Source organism: Saimiri boliviensis, chromosome 10 (genome assembly GCF_048565385.1).
Source record: "Saimiri boliviensis isolate mSaiBol1 chromosome 10, mSaiBol1.pri, whole genome shotgun sequence".
NCBI classification, from domain to species: Eukaryota; Metazoa; Chordata; class Mammalia; order Primates; family Cebidae; genus Saimiri; species Saimiri boliviensis.
Genome location: NC_133458.1, coordinates 40,429,984 through 40,448,325, shown reverse-complemented (window position 1 = coordinate 40,448,325; position 18,342 = coordinate 40,429,984). Strand labels below are relative to the sequence as shown.

General features: G+C 42.3%; 1 protein-coding gene across 2 annotated transcripts in view; it reads left to right on the top strand.

Annotated features, from left to right (window-relative positions):
- Window positions 1-6,517: 6,517 nt before the first annotated feature.
- Window positions 6,518-18,342, top strand: part of CAV1 (caveolin 1) — a 35,926-nt gene continuing 24,101 nt past the window's right edge. Inside the window, exons 1-2 of one of the 2 annotated variants that reach the window (XM_003921060.4) lie at window positions 6,518-6,629; window positions 7,899-8,063. In XM_003921060.4, coding sequence (XP_003921109.1) covers window positions 6,600-6,629; window positions 7,899-8,063 — 195 coding nt within the window. In that variant the 5' untranslated portion in view covers window positions 6,518-6,599. Of the gene's footprint in view, window positions 7,326-7,898; window positions 8,064-18,342 lie in introns of both variants that reach the window. The other variant, XM_003921061.4, reaches the window with a different exon arrangement.

The window sequence follows — 18,342 nt, the reverse complement described above, 5'->3', positions numbered from 1 at the left end:
ATTTCCATCATATTAAATAACAATCTGATTAATTTTGTATTGAATAACAAAATATTTTATTCATAAAATTGTAAAGTGACATAGGAAACACTAAAAGCTAAACATATTCTTTGACTATCAATATTTTGAGTTAATTAGGTTAAAAAGCCTTAAGGCTACCAATAAAATGTAAATATTGGCAGAAGTTCTGAAATGACATATGTGAAATTTGAGTTTGAGGGTTGGTTGTAACTCAGAAACAGCACTGGCAATGATCTTGGCAAGAGTTGGTTGAAGGGAAAGAGAGGACAACTAGGGAAGGATGACACTTGGAATTTCACTCGTGTTCTTTTCTGGTTGCCCCTGGAACTTTCCCCTATCCCATTTTTTCTTGTGGAAGAATTCTTATAGCATAAAAGCAGAGATAAGGCTGTTCTTAATTCCAAAATCCTGGTCCTGGAGGATTCATGGCATGAAAATATCGGTAGGTGATATAAGAGCAAGGCTTCCTGCTCAAGGGAGAAGAAGTCGTGAAGAGAAGCAAAGTAGTTTTTGACAGGGGTGTCTCTAAGCTTGGGTCCTGATACATTCAGAGGATTGAAGAGCAAAGATATCTGTGCCTTCTGTTTTTAGATAGCGCACCGGGAAGCAGCAACACCCTAGAGCTTCTCTGCACCATGGCAGAGCATAGGACTTATTCTGTTCTCTACATCATCTGATCTACATGCATCATGGTGGAACCTCACCATGGAAGGTTCCACCACGCTGCATCAGACCTGCCCACGCAGATTAATCGGATTTGCTTGCAGAGAGCCCCAAGAAAGGAACAGAAATAGCAAGAAAGTGTCTCTGGCCCAAAGGGTCACATTCAATGAGCTTGAAGGACAGTCCAGCTCTCATTCTCCTGAATGGACCAATGACCAAGGACTGACAGAGTGACGTACTTATCAGCAGATGCCAAGATGCACAGCTAAGGAAGAAACGCTGCTCCACAGATACACCCAAGATTCCTGGTCACCTCATAAGCCCCTGGAATTTAGGACAAAATGGAAGAAACTAGAAATTGACTAAGATTAATTTTCGGCCACCTGAAGGAATGGGGCTTTGTAAAAGAAATTAAGTTCAGTTACAGAAAAAGAGAAAGTTACAATTCACAAGGGACTTTGACAGTATCTGTAATGTTTTCTGTTTTAAAAGCTCTGGAGTAAATAAGGCAAAGTGATCCTTGATCAAGCTAGGTGGCAGGTGTCTATCATGTAATTTGCCGTATCTTGGATAATTGAACTATTTTACAATAAAAATACCTTGAAGTAAAATATGTTTATTTGAATCTTAAATTTATGGACTAAAATGTGTTTCCCTCAACCCTGCCAACTATTGTGCTTTAGGCAAAATCCTCGGAGCTTCAAATACATCACATCACTAAAGTTTACATACTCCTATTGGGTAGCTATCAGTGGTATTTTTCATTTTGTAAAATAAAATGAAGTTAATTTAAAGAAATAGTATGAAAAGAAAATGCTTAGCCATCTTATTATTATAATTATTATTATTATTATTATTAAGACACAGTCTTGCTCTGGAGTGCAGTGGCACGATCTCAGCTCACTGCAACCTCCACCTCCTGGGTTCAAGCAGTTCTCTGCCTCAGCCTCCCAAGTAGCTGGGATTACAGGTGCTTGCCATCACATCTGGCTAATGTTTGTATTTTTAGTAGAGATGGGGTTTTGTCATCTTCGTCAGGCTGGTCTTGAACCCCTGACCTCATGATCCACCTGCCTCGGCCTCCCAAAGTGCTGGGATTACAGGCATGAGTCACCATACCCAGCCAAGCCATCTTGACCAGAAAGATTTTTTGAACACAAAATTGCTGTTCGCTTGTTTCTTTAAAGAAAATAAGTAGGAAAACAATTATTTAAAATACTCAAAGTGGAAAGGCCCAATCCACGAGAGCTTCAAGTTAGAACAAGGAAAGGAAGGGGTCAGGTAATGTGGCCACTCTTCATCCAGAAAGCCGTTTCTTTCCATATATGAAATGGGCAGCTACAGGAAGGAGGCCTCAATGGGATTTAGCTGATGCAGTGAATAGGAGAAGGCGTACAGGGTGGTGATGCTGATAAACAAAGGCAAGGCCTGGGATGAGCAGGAGAGAAACGCTTATGCAGACAGAGTGTTTGATTGCATCGAGGCCTATGCACCCGGCTTCAAGGACTCTGTGATTGGCAGAGACATCCTTACACCCCCAGATTTGGAGAGAATCTTTGGACTTCCTGGAGGGAACATATTCCACTGTGCCATGACCCGGGACCAGCTCTACTTTGCCTGCCCTGTGCCCCTGCACTCCGGCTACTGCTGCCCTTTCCAGGGCCTGTATCTCTGTGGAAGTGGGGCTCACCCTGGAGGAAGGGTGATGGGAGCTGCTGGGTGAAATGCAGCGCATGTAGTCTTTGGGGACCTCAAGAGCATGTGACCCCGAACCAGCTCTCACTCCGAAAGAAGAAAGACTTCACCCCTGAATTCTAGGTGCCCCATTGGGTCAGCTTCCCAGGAAGTTCAGCTTCGGGGTTAGTAGGGGAGGCCACCAAGTCCTCAATGCTCAAGCAATTATTTTAGAAAAAACGTACAAGTTACATTTAGTGCAAGTTAACCTTATGCCCATTCCTCTGTACATGGACTGGTTTTGTTTTATTAAAACTAACATTTCGTACAGAAAAAAATACTGAGCTGAACTCAGAGATCATTAAAAGATTATGTGTTTATGTACTTACACACAGATGGTTAAAATGTTGGCATGTTTATACACTTGCATGTAAATAGTCACTGCTCTGAAATGTATGTTACCTCTCCCCTGAGGACTCTTAACCTTCTAATGATTCAGCAACTAACCAGCAGTAGCTAATGCACAGCTCCAGTGCCATGGCTAAAGTTTGAAATAATTGGCGGGTGGCTCTGCCATACTGATTATTACATTTTCATAATATCATGCCTGGTGATAAATCCTATTGTAACCTAAGCCAAAATCCCTTCTCTGAATGAATTGCCAAAGGCATACTTGGAAACTTTCGGGCTGCTGAGTGTTGGGAAATGTTGGAAAGATGCCTGCTCTTAACACCATGGATGCCATTGAAAGTGGTCAAACTTTTAGATTCCAAATCTTACAGTGGTAGTGAAAAGAAAGTAGCCAAGAATATGAAAAGAACCCATGGTGGTAGGGATGGGAAGAGGAAGTTGTGCCATGGTGAAGCAACATAGAGAAGGAGATGAGAGAAGGTGAAAGTAATGAATTTCACAATTTTGCCATAAGCTGACCCTGACTAGCCTACTTAAGAACCTGCGTCTCAGAAGTTGCTAACAGGTTCTCTAGTGATTTATCAACTGTAAAATGTTTCATTAACAAAACTCCTTAGGAAAATGTATTTTTAGTGTATTTAAGTTTTAGCGTCCTCATCTCTCAGATGGTTGGTTTGCTTGATCTGTGTAGCTTTTAGATCTATATTTCTAGTGCCCTCTAATCCATAGGATGACCTTTAATGCTGCTTCTAAAAACGGAAAAATATAGAGGGCAAATGAATTGCCAACTACTCATTTTTTAAGTAAATGATTTGAAGAAAGTCATTAACTTGCCTCCAAGCCTAAAGTTATCTGTGTGGGAATCAAAGAAAAGCAATTTTGTTTATATCATCTGTTCATTTCAAATTTTGTACCTATGCTAACAATGTTCTTCTCCTTTTATTTCTCATAAATCTGGAGCAGTTTCTCCAAGTCAGCTATTATAACCAGACTAAGATGTGTTTCTCTTTGGTGCCAGCTTCTTGTTCAGGCAGGTTAATGAAGAGTTTGTGGTTTTTCCTCTCATTAGGAATGCATTTTGGCATTGACAATGCTTCACTGATCATTATGATTCCATGTATTGCTGTTGATTAAACTTTTCTACACAGACTTTCCCAGCGAGTTTGCTTTCCCTTGGTTGAGTACTAGTTAAGCATTCACTTAAAGGCCTCCCCAGAAAGTCCTTTTCTTGCTGGAATGCAGGACAAGCTCCCTCTGTGTTCCTGTTGACTTTTTTCACAGTGAACATTACTCATCACAGCTGAAGACTGAATAACAATAGATGGGAAGTGGTTTCCTCATTTTTCCATAGAACATAACCCTAAATGACCTGTATGAAAGAAGAGTTAAATGCACTTATGACAGTCATTAGAGGTGGACTAGGTACTATAGAACATACTGAACCTGACAATGTTTTTGTTAATACTTGTTAACAATTTATTCAAAGAATTTAGAAATGCAATCTGATAGAAATAAAATTAAGAAGACTCAACTTTTTGGCTGGTTGTGGTGGCTCATGCCTGTAATCCCAACACATTGGGAGACCAGGGCAAGGGATTGCTTGAGGCCAGGAGTTTGAGACCAGCCAGGGTAATAGAATGAGACCCCCATCTCTACAAAAACTTAAAAAAAATATTAGTGGGGTGCAGTGGTGCACACCTATAGTTTCAGCATTCTATTAGGAAAGCGAGGTGGGAGGATCGCCTGGGCCCAGGAGGTCCAGGCTGAAGTAAGCTATGAATGCACCACTGCACTCCAGCCTGGGTGACAGAGGACACCCTGTGAAAGAAGGAAGAAGGAAGGAAGGAAGGAAGGAAGGAAGGAAGGAAGGAAGGGAGGGAGGGAGGGAGGGAGGGAGGGAGGGAGGGAGGGAAGGAGAAAGGGAGGGAGGAAGGGAGGAAGGGAGGGAAAGAGGGAAGAAGAGAAAGAAAGAAAGAGAGAAAGAAAAACAAATTATTTATTCATAAATAAGCTTGTTTTAAAATGTTCCATTTTTTTAACTTTTATTTTTGGTTCAGGAGGACATGTGCAGGTTTGTTATACAGGTAAATTTGTGTCACAGGGATTCGTTGTACAGATTATTTCATTGCCCAGATACTAAGCCCAATAGTGATTTTTTTCTGCTTCTCTCCCTCCCCTACTCTCCACCCTCAAGTGGGCCCCAGTGCCTGTTGTTTCCCTCTTTGTGTCTCTGAGTTTTCATCATTTAGCTCCCACTAATGTGGTATTTGAAAAAGCCCAACTTTGGAAAGATCTTTAGTCTGCTAATCATGAATGGCCAATATAATTACAGGCATACCAACATTTGTGACACTGTCATATTTAGCTAAAACTGCCACTTCCCTGCCATTCTTTCCCTGCCATTCTTAGTTAAAACTGATCTTTTGTTCCAAAAATTTTTGCTACCAATCATAGCCTGTCTTTTATAGTTCTTTTATACTTTGTGTCTTCTCTCCAACTAGATAATCAACTCTTTCAGCATTCCATCCGTTTCCCTTTCTCCTCCCTCTTACTCCTACCCTGCATTCTCTTCTCTATTTTAATTTTAGCCTGTACCCCTTCAGGTGTACTCCCAGCTTATTTTATTTTCTTCTTTTAATTTCAAGTGATACTTTGACTTTTGACTGCATATGGTATCATAAGTAACTTGTCTTTTTCATTTTTGGATAATGAGTTTCCGATTAATTATAGCCCAAAAGTAAAATGACTGATTACTATTTAATTAATTCACTTTGTGCTTGTTTACAGTAAAGTCAAGAGTGAAGCCCCAAATTCAGGAACAGATAAAGTACTTTAATCACTATCAAATTTTTTAAGTCTAATCAATTAGAAAACTCAAATCTTTCCTCACAGCCAAGCACGTTTTTAAAAAAAACTTCTATAATAATAAACCTGAAGCTTTAATCAAATAATTCTACAAATATATTTTATGTATTTTGCAAATATGATATAACTTGTTGGCGTAAATTTCCATTGTTCCAGAAAAGATCGGTAATAAAATTACAGAAAAGTTGAACATCTTCCTTTCTTATTTTGAAGCGTTTGGGAGGCATTTCAGAAACGGATGGAAAACGTTAGATTCTGCATGCCTGCTTAAGTTTCCATCCACACCGACTAGATGTAAACGAATGTCACCAAAAGTACACCACTGGCACCCACACAGATTCTTTCCACCAGGAATACACAAAGTTTAGATGTGAGATACACCTAAAGGTTCCTAGCCATCTTTCATCTCTCCCTCTATGAAACAGGGAGACAGACGTGTCTTAAGGCAGAGACGGAACGTGGGCGATAGGCGGGGCGGGGGAATGAAGGGGGGATTGCTTAGGACAGGGCAGGATTGTGCCGCCTTGGTTGCCCATACTGGGCATCTCTGCAGGCCCGTCGGCTCCCTCCACCCTGCTGAGATGATGCACTGCGAAAACATTCGCTCTCCCAGGGACGCCTCTTGGTGGTTCAGAGCTGGGAAAATGTTGCCTCGGGTTTAAAATACTCTCCCCAAGCAACCCAGAGCGGGAGAAACATTCTTACTCGCTCTCTGCTCTCTGCGGGCGCTCCCCGCCCTCTGCTGCCAGAACCGTGGGGATGTGCCTAGACCCAGCACAGCGCACGTCCGGGCCAACCACGAGCAGAACAAACCCTTGGCCGGCGGCCAGGAGGCTCCCTCCCAGCCACCGCCCCCCGCCAGCGCCTTTTTTTCCCCCATACAATACAAGATCTTCCTTTCTCAGTTGCCTTAAATCACAGCCCAGGGAAACCTCCTCAGAGCTTTCATCCAGCCACGGGCCAGCATGTCTGGGGGCAAATACGTAGACTCGGAGGTAGGCTTCTGTGGGGGCGCGCTGGGAGTGCCCGCTTCTGCTCTCTGCCTCTCCAAGTACCCGACTGCTGCCCTGGCCCCAGCCCTCTCTCCACTTCGGAGCACTCCTCTGGGGTTGGCACCGCTGAGGAATGGGCCTGGGCGGGGAGGTGAAGAGAAGCCAGGAATGTTTTATGTTTTCCTAATGGGGAAGGGGCCAAGGGAGTCCCTGAACTAGGAAGACACAGAAAAGTGGGTTGGGGTCCTGAGACTGGGTCTGCCGGGCTGAGGACACGTTTTCTGGATGGATCTAGGTTGCTCCCTTGTTGTGGGACCCCCGCGATCCGGCCCTGCCTGCTGGAGATTCGGGGAGGTGGAGTGCAGGGTTGGGGGGGGTCATTTACCCGAGTCCTGGGGACAGTCCCCGGGACTCCCCGCCCGGCGCCCAGACCAGCTGGTCCCGGAGACGGCGCGCGCCGCGTGGTGTGTTTGCACTTTCCAAAGTTCTTGAACCGTCTCAAGAACTCCTTCTGCATCTTGGCTTCTGCCACGGGTGTTCTGAGAGGGGTGGACCTGCCCTCCCCAAACTGCCACCATCTCTTCCAACCCCCTCCATGCTCCGGAGCTCTGCCCGGGTGTGGCGACCTTGTCTTCACACAAGCAGCTCCCCGCCCGCAGCCTGGGAGTGCCCTGAGGGTGCGTCCGGGGAGCTGCGCAGGTGAGACTGAGTTCTAGGAGCTTTAGGGGGTCTGGCACATGCGATGACGGGAACGTTACCTGGGTCGGGAGGCTGCTGTTGGGTCTTAGACAAAGCTGGAAGGGATTAGGGGGACAGGGGTAATGGGGGCCGGGGACCGGAACGCAGAGCAGGTGAAGCGCTCTGGGCGAGAGCGGCGCGGCATAGGGGTCCGGGAGAAGCCCGAGGCCGCCCACTCGCCGCCAGGGTCCCGCCGGTCGTGGGGACTGAGCTGGGGCGCGCGCGCAGGCGGGGACCTGCGGACGGCCTGCGGGGCTTGCCCTGACCCCTGGCGGCGGGCGGGGGAGGCAGGCGCGCCCCGCCGAGTACCGAGGGGTGTGGTGTCCTCCGCGAGATCCTCTTAAAAAGCTGGCGGTGCGCAGGCGGTTTCTGTGCGCGGAGCCGTCGCTGTCAGAGCGGTTAGTTCGATTTCGAGCCCGAGGTGTCCCCCGCCGCCAGGCTGACTTCTGATCGCTTGCTTTTCTTTTTGAATATTTCCTCCCACCGCCGTCGCCGCCCTCCCGCTGCTGGCCATCCGCCCTCCGCCCTCTGCAGGGACATCTCTACACCGTTCCCATCCGGGAGCAGGGCAACATCTACAAGCCCAACAACAAGGCCATGGCAGACGAGCTGAGCGAGAAGCAAGTGTACGACGCGCACACCAAGGAGATCGACCTGGTCAACCGCGACCCCAAACACCTCAACGACGATGTGGTCAAGGTAGGCCGGCCGAGCGGCCAGCGGGGAAGGGCCGGGACAGCTCTCCTCTGGCAGTTAGCCCGTGCATCCTTCTTTAGCATTGCCATGCACACACCGCACCACACAACACACACACACACACACACACACACACACACACACACACACACACACAATTTTGTGGGTTTGATGTGTAGACGCTTCACAGTCAGCAAAAATTGTCACATCTTCCTTCCCTCCATCTTCCCCCAACAGTCAGTTCAGCTGGAATTCAGCTAAAATGAGTTTTGTAGAAGCTCTGATAACTACACTTTTGTCCTAGCAAGTGAACTTATTGACCTCAGCAACAGACGGCCCATATTCCTTGGGACGGTGAGATGGTTCCTATCCATTCCCAGGTTGAAAGTCTAGTGACAGGTCCCCACTGCACGTGGCACTAAGACAGTAAGATAATTGTGTCAGGTCTTATGCCGAGGACCAGTCACAATACAAGATGTGCATGTTACCCCCACTAAAACGATGGGAAGTGCTTTCTTAAAAAATAATACAGTGGATGGAAATGCCTAAGACTAAAGACAAAGAAAATACCTATTTATTGGTATACAAATGAGAGCTACTTTAACTACGCTAATAAGTCACTTTTGCACGACTAAGCAAATCTACAAAACCAAAAACAATACGCGCCTCTTGGTTTCTCCTATGGACACCTGCACTTAGGTGTGGAAAGTTGCTTCTTTAGAAGCTGCCTGGGTCAGCCTGCCCTGAGCTAATGGCACATTCAGGTTGGAGTTCCTTCTCATACTTTCAGGATGTGTTTGGTGAGATTAAAAATAAATGGACCAGGTTATTGGCCAGACTTAGATCTGACTCAGTGGTCAGTTTTAAATTATCATTATTACTTGATTTTGACCCTTTTAGCCAATCTAGTGGGAGGAATTTATTGTCTAAACACATCTGGATTGGGATATCACGGGCTAGAGCCATCCTTGGCAGAGGGTTTTCTCTGAGAAATGGAAGCCTAAGGAAAAAATCCTGGCTCAGGGATTAGAATGTTAAGATCTAGACCTACACAATCCCCAGCAACCAATGAGGTGAAGGAGCAATTTCCACCCACCACGCCTCCTACCTATGGATGGGAGGAGCTATAGGTCGAAAACTGTTGACATTCATGAATAATATATTTCAAAAGAGGAAACAGTTTAATCTGTAACTGGAAGGAAAATATAACTGTCAGAATTGACTCTCTTGGCTTCCTGGCATAGGAAAAAGGAAAATTGGAGCGTTTTCAGCTTTTTTTTGAGTAGCCAGATTATGGACTACTTAAAAGCAACAGCAACAAAAGTACCTTATAAACTAGAAATTAGAATCACCAAAAATCTATTTACTAAAAACATTATCTTAAAGGGAGAGGATATTTGTGCTCGCCTCCCCACTCCCCTCACCCTTCTCATGTAGCTTTGAATAAGGAGAGTTGCCAGGAAAAGAGGCAGATTTCAGAGAGGACTTGCTTCACTGGATCCTTCCTGTTGTTCCACTGCACTGTGAGTGAGATTCCCTGGAGCAAGTGAACCTCCCGGGATGAGTCAGAGAGGCCAGCAGTGTGTATGTGGGTCTCCACACATAGCATGACTAAGTTGAGAAAGGCCCTACTGGGAAAAGAGACTTCAACACAGATGGAAAAAAAAACTTAACAGGCTTGGAGGAAATAGCAGTTTACAAAACAGCATTTCAAAGAGCAAATGTGGGGATCTTCAAATTAAAGAAATTAAAAGAAAAAGCTAGAGCAAGCTCCTGCTGGCCTAAAGAAATCAAACCCTGACTGCTTGCTCATAGAACTGTGAGCAAAACAAGACAGTCAAATCAAAAAATCCACCTAGAAAAGAATTTGGCAGCCTCACTAACTCAGATGCCTGGCCTAGAGAGGACTTCAGAGAACCCCCTGCAGAGAGACACCAAAACTATAAATGTAAATTCTGCCCAGAGAGTGTCTGGCCGATGAACAGGGGCCTGTCTACATCTTATGGAGACTCCTATTTTATAAATATGTACCCTCAAGTCCAACCACAGACAAAATTACAGAAACAGGGATGATTCTCTCCCAGTTTCATGACAGTAAATAATAAATTTCTCAAATTTTTACTTTTGACAACATAGACTTTTTTTTTTTTTTTAAGATGGTGTCTCACTTTGTCACACAGGCTAAAGTGCAGTGGCATGATCTTGGATCACTGCAACCTCCACCTCCCAGGTTCAGGTTCAAGTGATTTTTCTGTCTCAGCCTCCTGAGTAGTTGGGACTACAGGTGGATGCCACCATGCCCAGTTAATTTTTGTATTTTTAGTAGAGACAGGATTTTACCAGTTGTTGGCCAGACTGGTCTTGAACTCCTGATCTCAAGTGATCCACTGGTCTTGGCCTCCCAAAGTGTTGGGATTATAGGCATGAACCACTGCACCTGGCCAACAACATGGACTTCTTAAAAAAATCATGATAATAATTTTGGATGCTTCTTAAAAGCACCCAAAGCTTTACTGCTAATGGATGGTAGCTTAAAACTTCACATAATAAGAAAGAAACAGTGGCCAGTGGAATCTACTGTTAAAGTTATCCAATCAAGTAAGGAAAAGTTGGTCCTAAAAGCAAGCAGCCCTGTAAAAGCTACTCTGTCCAATATGGTAATTGTTAGCCATTTGTGACTCTTTTCATTTAAATTTCAAGTAATTAGTATTAAATAAAATATAAAGTTTAGTTCCTTAGTCATAGTAGCCACATTGTGAGTGTGCAACAGGCAAAGCTAGTGGCACAGATATAGAACATTTCTCTATCAATTGAACAGTACAGACATAGAGCATTTCCATCAGCACAGAAATCTCTATTCGACAGTGCCAGACTAGGATATTCTCTGCATTGTGAAGAACAGGATAGTGTATCTGCGTAGTAACTTTCAGTAGTCCCAGAAAACAGCTGAATTTGCATTTTTTCCTCCAAGAAAACAGTTATTTAGGGAGAGGAAAGAAAACTCATGTGTGGCATAAATATATATTTTAAGAAGGTACAGTATTATCACCTATTTTACTAGTAATAATGACATATATTTCAGTATACAATCCAGTACCAATAAAATTAATTTATCATTTTACTAAAAGCTTGTGACTCCACATTATGAGACAATTTACGCACATATAGACATTTACCCAAAAATATTAAGTAGCTTGTGAACACTTTATAAAATTTCCTTTAACTAAAGTGGTTACAAACTCAAACCCTTCATTCTCCCTCTGAGATTTCTGGTCTTCTTCTTTTGTTCATGTTGTCATTCACATGTTTATTATGTACTTATTTTGATTTTCTAGATAAATAAAATGTCTTCAAAGCTATGATTCTGGTAAGATTAGCCACCAATTAATTTATTTGTTAAACCCTTGCAATATGCTAAATTAGATACTTTGCTATGTAATTCCTATAATAAATTATAGCAATCGCAAAGAAGATTACAGTTAATGGCTGGGCGTGGTGGCTCACACTTGTAAATCCCAGCACTTTGGGGCACTGAGGCAGTCAGATCACAAGGTCAGGAGTTCCAGACTTGCCTGGCCAACATAGTGAAATCCTGTGTCAACTAAAAATACAAAAAAATTAGCCAGCCATGGTGGTGGATGCCTGTAATCCCAGCTACTTGGGAGGCTGAGGCAGGAGAATCACTTGAACCTGGGAGGCAGAGGTTGCAGTGAGCCGATATCGTGCCATTGCACTCTAGCCTGGGCAACAGTGTGAAATCCTGTCTCAAAAAAAAAAAAAAAAAGAAAGAAAAAGAAAAAGAGATTACAGTTAATGAGACAACATGCAAACATGCATACATGCATACAAGTAAAAAGTTTTTAAAAAGTATGTATACAACCAAAATGGTAAGTCACTGCTACATGGTAACTAATTGGTCCTTTATCCGTTTCTTTTGTTTGTTTGTTTGTTTGTTTGTTTGTTTGTTTGTTTGCCTTGACTTCCAGGAAGCAGTTTCAAATCTGTAGCTGGATTTTAAGTTTCATTAATTCATGTTCCTTCTCTTCACAAATGGTTTTGTATTTTCGTTTCCCCTTTTAACTGGCATACTGTCTTATGTGGTCTCTACTTTAAGCCTTCTCATCATTTTGGAAATAGACCAAATATAATATACACAGTAAGAAATCAAAAGTGAGTACAGTAGTTTTGAATATTGCGTAACAAAAAGGTTTTTAAATAGGGAATGGTATCAATACGAAGTGTTAGGGAGACCCAGCCATGGAAAGGATAGCAGAGTACAGAGAAGGAGGATGTGTTGCAGATGGTTTAATTGAGAATGATATGATGGAGGTGCAGTTTGAGTTGGGCCATGAAGGACAGATGGATTGCAAATCGCTGGGGCAAAAGCACAGGAGGGCATTCTAAATGAGCCAGGCATGGAGACAAGAATGTCTCATACAGGAAAGTTTTAGTATCTCATTCGAGCTGCGATTTGAGATTTCATGTGGCAGACTGGTAGGTGATAAAGATGAAAAGACTGATCAAAGTAAATATATAGTCTCTGAATCCAGCACTCATGATAAGTTTGGACATCATCGTGTAAGTGGTGGGCAGCCATGAATGACTGCAAGCATCAGTGTGGTATAATGAAGGCGACTTTGTAAAGTCTGGTGAAGGTACAAAAGGTGATGAAAAGTAACCAGTCTAGTTGAGCAGAAAAGAGTTCACGTGTAATTGCATCATGGTCTGGATGTGAAATGAGGACAATGAGAAGTGGCATTGGGGATTGAACCATATATGTACAAAATGACAGAATTTTACAGTTGAAAGGTATTATCGTGGTTACCAGGCTGGCCCCAAGTCCTCTTTTGTAATATTAAGAGAAATTAAGGGCTAAAAAGTTTAAAATGTGATCCATCTTATTACATAGTTACTGCCCAAAACAGATACTTTGAAATGTATCATTAAGGAAGAATAGATAAAATTATGTGATTTATCATGGACTATTGTCATGGGAGGAAAAAATGTGTTTAGATGATTCTGTTAGCACCGAGACAAATCAGGATATCAGAGAAGAGGTCTGTTGCAAAACAGAAAAATGCATTCATAACTTGCTTTTCTAAAATGGGAATATAGTGATTCTTAAATATGCACAGAGATAAATTTTTCTTTAACAGTCAAGAAAATGCATACACATGATTATCAGACCAGTTTTGGATTCAATAGAATGGCTTAATGCCTCCATGATCCCTTTCAACTAGAAAGCATTCTAGAGCAATTGGTGAATAATATCAGTATAACAATCATTTATAAAATTATTATTTGATATACATCTAATCAAAGCATAAGATTTAAAAGATCAGATTGTCTCAAAGCACTCAGTACCATGTTAGTATCTTTTTCTGTTGGCGTTAGTATTAGTTTTGCTTGTATGTTTGTTTAGGGGATAGCTTCACACGTTAATGATTGATATTCTACCATGTATGAAATTATGCATGGAATTCAGAATCCCCAGCTTGTAAAATTACATTATGATCATCTTTAGTGGGAAATTGTTCTCAGAATACCAAGAAAAGAATGATACTAAAATGGTGGATATTATTTATTCTTAAGCATGTGAAATGCTTTCATATTCAGCCAACAATGATATATACTTTAAATGCTTATTAAGAGTATTTTCCCCCTCCATCTATCAACTATAATCAAAAAACTTCAGTTTTAACTGAATATGATTTCACATTATTTATTAAAATTTAAGGCAAGGTACACCAAGTACCCTTGAATTATGAAAAGCTTCATAATGTGAGATATTCTTTCAGTTAACCCAGGGTTGGCCATACTTTCAAGGGGTTGAAAGTAGGAACAGCTGCAGTAGTGAGCAGCATCTGGAAAGTCCAGTAATTTGAAAAACCACCTGTTTATGTATCCTGCCCACTCAAGTCCATAAAATAACAGACACTCATATTCCAAATGAAACTGCTTTTTAGTTTGCTCTACTTTTAAACATAATTCTCTATGATGGAATGACCAGAAAGAGCTGGCCCATAGGAAAACAGGGCTGTGTGCACTGACCTGTGGGGTTGGGACCTTCCATGATCCCCCTGGCTGTGTCTGCAGTGGGGAAAGGTCAGGGCTGCTGTCTTCATACAAAGATGGTTTATTCCAAGATACACACACTCTTTCTTCTTCCACACTCCGGAGACCTTGCATATTTATTATCTTCTTTACTACAATCTGAGGCCCTAGAGAAAAAGATCTGTGAATTGTACTTCTTTTAAAACAACTTTCTAAAACAGACACCCTCAGCCCCTAGAAACTATGCCTAAAATATAGATACTCAGAGGCAACCTCTTGTAGTGAAAGATGATTGTGCCAAGATGAGAAAAAAAAAGTACAACTTTTGTAACTTCTCTGAAACTTGAATGTGGTGATTCTAAAGTAAACACTGATACAAAATTCTTTTTCTTTAGCACTCAAGAAAAAGTATGCATGCAGTAATCAGATCAGGCTTGGTTTTAGCATAATGGCCTAATGCTTTCATGATCTCTTTCAACTAGAAAGCATTCTAGTCCTAGGGGACACCAAGGAAGAAGAAAGATGGAAGATATTAGGTCCCCAGATTTATCTTCCTCAGTAGTCCCTGAGATTTGAGCTTATACATAGGTAGCAAAATTGTTTGTCTAAAAGCAGTTAATGCCCCAAAAATATTTTGGGCAAACTATTATGTGTTTCTTTGCTCTATCTATCTATCTATTTTCTGATACAAGATGTTGCTCTGTTGCCCAGGTAGTAGTGCAGCAGTGGAATCATGGCTCACTATGGCCTCGACCTCCTGGGCTCAAGTGACTCCTGAGTAACTGAGACCACAGGGATGTACCACAATACCCTGCTGATTGTTTTATTTTTTGTAGAGACAGGGTCTCCCTATGTTGCCCAGCCTGGTCTTGAACTCTTGGGTTCAAGCAATCCTCCTCCCTCAGCCTCCCAAAGTGCTGGGATTATAGGTATGAGCCACCATGCCCCATCATTTTCTTTAACTCTAAAGTAGTGAATGGGAGTCATTCTCACATAATAGTATCCTCCCCAAGAACCATTTGCCTTTTAGTAAATAATTTTTATGCATCTACCATTGTGTGCCAGGAGCTACAATATGGAACAAGATAGATATAAATGCTGCCCATATAGAGTTCGCAGCTATCTCCTTGACTTTCTTTACTCAGATTCCTTCATATACTTTTTCTGGATTTCTTTACCATATTCTGCTGTCTGTTAAAATCTTATATCCTTATATCCTTGGTCCAAAAAGGATATCCTTATATCCTTGGTCCATTTATAAATCTTCAAATTGTTTCTTAGCAAATAAACAAGGCAAAATAGGATTAGATATTTTTAGGCAATTTGCTTCTTTTCTGGTCTCATAAAAAATTGTGATTAAATTGTAGAAAATATTTCATTTCCTCTCTAATATCCTCTCTTCATGTATTGGCTCTCAATTTCTAATCCTCCTATTGAAAAATTGATTGGGAGGCCGAGGCAGGCGGATCATCTGAGATCAGGAGTTCAAGAGCAGCCTGGCCAACATGGTGAAACCCCATCTCTATGAAAAATACAAAAGATTAGCCAGACATCGTGGTGTGTGCCTATAGTCCCAGCTACTTGGGTGGCTGAGGCAGGAGAGGCAGAAGTTACAGTGTGCTGAGAGGGAGGCAGAAGTTACAGGGAGGCAGAAGTTACAGTGTGCTGAGATCGCACCACTGCACTTTAGCATGAGTGACAGAGTGAGACTCTATCTCAAAAAAAAAGAAAAATTGAAATGTGCAGCCTTTTAAAAACCCCACAGCCTCTTTGGAAACCCAAACGAACTATCAAATTTGGCTAGGTGTCAAAATAATCAAAGGAAGGTTTACAAATACAGATGCCTGGGCCCACCTCAGATATATTAAATTAGAATATCTAGAGGTGGAAGCTGAGTGTCTGTATTTTTCAGAGTTTCAAATGATCACTCTTCAAATGATGACACTGTGAAGTCAGATTGAGAAATGACTGTACTCAAGGTTGGCTTCAGGATATACACCCTAGTTGATTCTACCTGAAGAGAACAAAGAAGAAGAACAGCAAAGTTGCAGATGTTTTCCCTGCCGGTAGAACACTGGCGAGTTAGGGCATTTAAAACCCTGCCAGAGAGTTTTGTGACGCCATGCAGGGCTCTCATATCAACTTGCTCAATGGTTCTCCATCCCTTGAGGCCACTTGGGCTTTAAGTCAACTGCAAGCTTAGAGCCTCAGGGTGACCTGGGAATGGGGTGACCATATGTTCTAGGTTTTCTTAAACAGACCAGCCAGCACTACTCAGCCCCAAGTAATAGCATCCAGGCATGCTCAGAAGTGTCCCATTTGGGAAAAAAAAAAAAAAAATTATATATATATAGTTACAAATGAATTGGCAATGGCTTGTCTCTAATTCCTGTACCTGGAATATACTGGAAGTCCCTAGTCACACTATTTTTTAGCAGAATGGGTGAAATTTCTACATTCCAGGCTTGTCAGGTCTTTCCCTGACTCCTTTCTCTAATGTCACCCATCTGCTGCCTTTCATCACAGCCATCAAGCTGCACCCTAATGTAAAAAGGAGCCCTTACGTTCCAATCTATTCAACCCTCAGACCTTTCTTTCCCTTAAACAGAGTTAATGAAACTGACATCCTTCCATCATATATTTTCCCAACTGCTCAATAAAAGATGTAAATGTTTAAAGTAGTTTAAACTATTTTTCAGTTAGTCCAGGAAACATAAAATGGCATGCTTTCACATAAACCATTGTTTAGGGTGGGGGAAGTGTTTTTAATGTTGCCTTAAAGGAAATCTGCATGATCCACAGGCTATGCAACTACCAAGGGAATTAGTTGGTAGAACAGAATTACACCTGCACAGAATACAAATTTCCTGCCTTTCACGGGAACTATTTTGATGTTCAGATATGAAATACATCTTCTTTTCTTTACTGAACCTTGAGAAGATGTCTCTTATTGGTCACTGTTTCATGGCAGGGGAAGGACATATTCCTAAAGATACAACCATTTCTTCTTAATCATCATTAGCTGTGCTGGCAATTAAAAACCAAATGTTTTTACTTTCAAGAAGACTTAAATAACTTTTGAGGGTATATGGATGTGCTTAATATTGTGTCTCATAGCAATTTAAAAATGAAGTTTTGAAAAGCTGCATTCTGTACTCATCAGAATCATATCTGACAAGATATGCCATTTAAAGAGCTGTCAGTGCAATGGCGCAAACCAAGGGGAGTTGTGCAAGTGGAAGTGAGACAGAAGCTGGGGTGCTTCTTCCAGCACTTCCTACAGGCTGACTGGGCGAGAAAGGTCACTTTACTGACACCTCCAATGGCCCTATGAGACAGGTACTGTTATTATTATTATCATCATCATCATCATATTCATTTTGTAGATAAGAAAACTCAAGCTTAGCAGGTTGCCCAGAATAACACAGGCAGGAAGTGGTAGAGTCAGGGTTTGAACTCAGGTGGTGAAACTTCAAAGCCCAGATTCTTAGATACTGTGCTCCAGTGCCTCTCTGTAATAAGCCGTGATTCCTGAAGCCATTGGTTTGGCCATAGTGTGGGAAAGATGGTGTCCTCACACTGGGTGAGCAGCTTATGGCAATTCCAGACGTGACCTCTGTGGGGAGTAACAGGTCTGAGCTTCTAGAATCAGACCCTAGATTTTGGCAGGTGGTTTGAGGAAGGGGAAGGACCAATGTAAAATCCCAGGCTTCAAAGAATGGGGATGCTGGGCAGGGAGGATTAAGCTCCAAAGACCAGAAATGGGGTACAAAGTGCGGGTGTGGCCTCAGTGATTAGAAGTAGAAGCAGACTCGTTGCAGTGCTGGCTAAGGTTGAATCACTTAAGTCTTTAAAGTGCCCCTAATCACCAAGTTGGCCAGAGCCCGTGGGGTGGGGCTGATCCTGCCTGGATGTGTGGGGAGGGGTAAGCATGAGGAAAAGAAGCAGGTCCTGACAGGTACTTTGCACTAAACAGCTCCTTTTAAGGTTCTCAGTTTGCCTGCTCAACTTCTAGACATTTGTGTGACCACACCAATACATTGTAAAAGCAGAAAACAATTGAGAAAACTGTTAGTTTTATGTTGGGAGGAGAAATGCCTATGGAATACAGCAAATAGTTTCTCTGAGACTTCCTCCCTAGTAATTACATGTTCGTTCTCAAAAACAAATGCCAGAAGCAAGAAACAGATTTAACAGTGCATTTTACAAGGCACCATTAATCTCCAAG